We start from the raw sequence: 5,181 nt of genomic DNA on the forward strand, positions 1-5,181 counted from the left end.
ATCCTCCAAACATTTTAAGGAGGAGCTGAAATGTTTCTTTTCTTAATATCAAAGACTCTAAAGACGTCATTTTAGAAAATTACAAAGATCAGAAACGTAAACGTAAGTTAGAAGAATTGAAAACAGTGAAGAATATAGCCGAGGATTTGTTGAAGAAAATCAACGAATAACGACAAACAGCATTGAGTAGTTGCCAGGCAGAACTTCAGAAAAATTACGATCAAAATAAGAAGAAACTGAACACTACTCAGTAAAGCGAATACCCTGAAATCTCAGATAGAGGAAGATAGTCGACCTATGTTTTCTCCCCCCGTGTCTGACGTCCTTAGTACTAACTATATTGCTAGAATGTGGCGGCTGTCTGATTAGCCTATTATATCTCTACCCCCCCCGTGTCAAATAATGGTTGGACGAAAGATTTAATGATTAAAGGGGTGAAGACACCATATCCAGATAAGTTATCGGACCTTTTATTGGAACTCGATGAGGAAATCCATCTGGACTCAAGAGAAACTGTTGACGAAGAACTGTTCGACGACGTGATTGACAATGAGCCTGAAGGATTATCGATTGAACACTTCGCCCACAGCGTTTTTGACGAATTAGGCCTACTGTGATTCAGAGATTTTCAAATTGTTAGTTTTATTTGTTTCATGCATGTTCATGTACTAGTAAATGATTTATTTCGATAGGAGTTTTAACAACTACTTGATATTGCTTATGACATGATCAATGAGATCTGTCTTTCCATTTTGACCTTTAGTGACCTTTGACCTGGATTGCCTCAAAGAATTGGGACTTATAGAAAGTGCCGATTCACACTAATGGGCTTTCGCCAATTTCTAGATGATATCAATGAATTTGTACACATTTTGTAGTTAAATTCTCAATTTTTAACGTTTTTTGCGTTATTAGACCTTTCGTGACCTTTGACCTTGAATAACTCAAAAACGCCCCCTGGCCCGACACATTACCTCCCAGATTCGGATTCCTGAGGAAAAATGCCTCTAGAAAAGTTAACTCAGATTTTGCCCCCTCTCGGGTGACAATACCCCCCTTCTCCCTCTGGTCTAGTAGATATTGATGAGATCTTGGACAAGTTAGAAATTGGCAATAATCGGAGGAACAGTTTCAGACTTGTTGCCCTTTTGTGTACAGCGATGAGACATTGTTCATTATTTGAATTTGATGAACTGTTTCAGGTTTTTGCCTTGACTTAAAGATTATTTGAAAATTCTTTATTAAGCCACTTAATATTTTATTATCATTTCTGACAGCTGGTAGTGGGCATATGTTACATTGCCTGGCAAGCTATCTTTAGTTGATCCAAATAATGTGGATACTCTACAGCACAACACATGGGTGAACATTGAAAAAAATAATCTGCTTTAGAAAAACTAAGTAGTTGGTAAAGATCAAATTTGGTTAAAAAAAAAAAAAAAAAAAAAGAAAAAAAAAACATGGCTGACAGGTAAAAGTGGGAGGAATTTGCTCTGTGACAAATGACTAATAACTTGTGAACCAGTTGTTTCTTTTGGATAGTTTTTGGACAATTATAATACAAGGATGTGCTGATATCATAGGGATAAAAATAATTATTCTGAGACCAGAGGTTTTTGAAATATTGGGATGTACATAAATTCATATAAAGTATTGAAGGAAGTTTTAGTGATTAGGTGTAACAAGTGAGAAGAGTAATCAGGAGACCAGATTGTTTAAGAGTCTGACTTAAGTGAACTTATTTAAGAATTGTAAGCTGTGTATTGAGCTGTGTAGTGAACTGTTTAATGAACTGAGCAAAATTAATTGACCATTTATCACCAATTTGAAATTTAGCCAAAATAGAAAATAAAAAACAACCTGATAGTGATAAACAATCTACTAAGAGAAACAGACCAAATTCATCTAATGGTTCATCCTTGACTGAGGACTCAATAAATATGGAAGATATTCATGATTCTACTGTTTTTCTGAAGGAGAATATGGTGACCAAAAGTGATCTTGCCCTTTTTGTGGCAGAGATAAAAAATACAATCATATCTGAAGTGAGGAAGGAAATGAAATTGGATATAAGGCAGCTGGCTGATAAAATTAACGAATTGACTGAAAAATATGATGCTACTCTTATTGTGAACGAGCGCCTTCAAAAAGAAAATGAAATACTGAAACAAGAGCTAAGAGAAGTAGACAATAGAATGCAAACCAATACAAACAGAATAAACAAAAGTATATGTATGTCTACAATGAACACTACTCAAGGAAAATGAACATCTGAAAGTCAAGGTGAAAATCTGTGCAATAAGTTTTGTGGAATTGTCAAAAGACTAGCAGGTGAAGAGTTAGCCATATCTGAGATTGTAGCCTTTCACAGACTACCATCAAAATTCACAAACTTACCAAGACCAATCATCTGTAAATTCATAAACTCCGAAACAAAGAGTAGAATAATGAAGAATAAAGGGGTCTTTTTTTGAAAATGGTATAAAAGTCTTTGATGACGTTACACTAAAAAATGCACAACTGATCAACAGACTACGTGAAACAGAGGGAGTGGAATCGGCATGGTATTTTAACGGAAGTGTATATGCAAAGGTTCAGGGAAGAAAAAGAACAAAGATACACTTATTTGAAGGATGTGACAAACTGTTTAGTGCCGATATTGATACCCGTAAACCTGAGGATAGACGAAGTAGAAGAACACGTGGTGGATATAACTCTTCCAGCCAAACTAGAGAATCTGTACCTCAAACTTTTTAGACTATAAATGTTACAAATCGAACGAACTTTTGACAACAAATTCTAATAACTAGCATTCATTGTAATATTGATATCAATTAAAACTGATAATGTCTTCTGAAAGTATATAGGTAAGCCACACTAATTACTTGTTTCAATAATATTTAATGTTTTAAAAATACAGGGCTGTTGATTTTTGAAGTTCTCAACCAGACATTGTAACACCAAATTCAGATCCTTGTTTAAATTTTCATTGAGAATTCATGAAAAATCCTGAAAATCTAACACATTGGCATGAGAATAGTCTTAAAGATTAAAACTGATTTCAGACTATTATAAGTTTCAATCAGACATGACTGGCAAATATATATACTCAGAATCCCTGATTAAAACATTGTTTACTATGTAATTACCAATAGATATCTTTCACCCGTATATGGTGATGAACCAGTGTAAACTGATAAATATTGAATTGGCATCCTTTTGAAAACTCGTATGATATTTTATCAAATCAAAGGGAATAACACCTCTAAACTTGTTAAATATAACCACTATTATAAGTCAACTCAGTAGATTGTAGTACTGGAAAAGTCTACGATATCACATACTATTACTTTTACACAAAACATATCTTAGATTATAAGAATTTGTCAATAGAGCAAGATTCACAATCGCATACCAACACATGGTTGTTAAAATGTATATATTTATTTATTATTGGACTATATTTGAACACATTGTTAATATCACAGTTTACTTTTTGAAATCATTACATTGTATTCTAACTTTGGATAATTTCTTTAATTTAGTACGAATAAGACTAGAAACGAAAATTCAATTATCTTTTAGGACAAAACAGATACAAATTTTAGAATACTTTATTTTAACTTGTAATAATGAGTAGTTCGTTAAAAATTATATCACTGAATTGTCGTGGTTTAGCAGAGAAAAAAAAACGTATTGATTTATTTGAATACATTCGAAAAAAAAAAATTTGACATATGTTTCCTCCAAGATGTTCATTGGGAAATGAAAGTTGTAGAAAGAAGTAGAATGGGGTCAAAAAAAAAGAAAAGCTATGCAAAGATTTGAAATTAATATGGGAACAAGGAAACTTTAAATTTTAGGGATAACGTTTACAACTGTTTTGGAAGATATAACGGAGTTTAACTTCAGAGAAAAGATAAATAGCACAAAGAAACTATTGGGCATGTGGACATGGCATCCATTAACAATAATTGGCAGAATATATGTTATTAAATCTCTTGTTTTACCCAAGTGCATATAGTTACTATTATCCTTACCAAACCCAAATAATCATGTATTTAATGAAATAGAAAGTATGTTTTTCAAATTCATCTGGAATAACAAGCCAGACAAGATAAAAAGAGAAATTATGAAGCAAGGTTACCCAAATGGGGGATGAAGAGTGCCTGATATTCAAATTTTCAATAATGCATTAAAGATCACTAGGATTAAACGTATTTACACAGGAAATGAACGTTATGCTTATTTCACAAACAAACATAAAAATTTCAAAGTATTTTTATTCTCATGCGGTTCCACATACTTGGAAAGTTTAAAATCTGGTTCTCTGGTAGTGACAAATTTTTTATTGCGTGGCAAATCTATCCATTTGTCACGCTTTGTTTTTATTTTTTTTTTGGGAATGTCCCTAGACAAAATCGAAACACCAAACATTTTTAAATGACCTGGAATCAAAAATGAATATCTAAAACTCAATTTTTGCTAAACCGGAAGTGTGCCATTGCATAATGTGCAAATATTTTGCATCAAATCTGTAGAGCTTATTTATGAACCGATTTACCTGAAATTTTCTTTAATATGTTCATTGCTACAAGACGTATCAGGTGAATTCAATTTTTAAATATTTTAAATTTGAATCTAAAATTTTCGAAAAAGCTCAAAATTTCTAACTCAGCCGCTAATTGTCCGATTGATCTGAAATTCACAGGACATATACAGAATGTGCATACAAATAACTTTCTATCACTTCCGGTTTTTGCGTGAGAACTTCCGTTTTTTTTAAATCACGCCTGGTGTAAATTTCAGATGTTGGCAAAAACCATATATATTGTCTGTCAGTCATAATTAGAATGCACTTAGCAGAAAAAATCCAAACTGGAAGTGATGCATAAGCAGTCGCCTCGGACTGACCCATTTTAGAAAAAAATTAATTAGTCCTCCATTTTTTATCTGATTTTTATGATTTTGGTGTCTATTAAAACCTTGTAACATTGTCTACAGTTTGTTGGAACAGAATTTTGAATTTCGAATTTGAATTTTTTTTATATTCGTTTGAATTTTTTGAAAATTCAAAAGGCCACGCCATGTGACCTTGACCTTCGATGACCTTGAAAATTTCACTGTAGGATGTTCTTGACCTCAGCTATCCACAGGTGTACTCATATTGGTTGAAAAATA

At 32.6% G+C, this 5,181-nt stretch overlaps 1 protein-coding gene across 1 annotated transcript; it reads left to right on the top strand.

Moving 5' to 3' along the window:
* Positions 1–3,859: 3,859 nt before the first annotated feature.
* On the top strand, positions 3,860–4,024 carry LOTGIDRAFT_122648 (hypothetical protein; the record flags this gene model as incomplete). Its single annotated transcript, XM_009060284.1, has 1 exon — positions 3,860–4,024. A coding segment is annotated over one exon (165 nt), but the record flags the coding sequence as incomplete, so codon positions are not given.
* Between the last annotated feature and the right edge of the window lie 1,157 nt (positions 4,025–5,181).

The sequence above is a fragment of the Lottia gigantea genome (assembly GCF_000327385.1).
Source record: "Lottia gigantea unplaced genomic scaffold LOTGIsca_41, whole genome shotgun sequence".
Lineage (NCBI taxonomy): Eukaryota > Metazoa > Mollusca > Gastropoda > Lottiidae > Lottia > Lottia gigantea.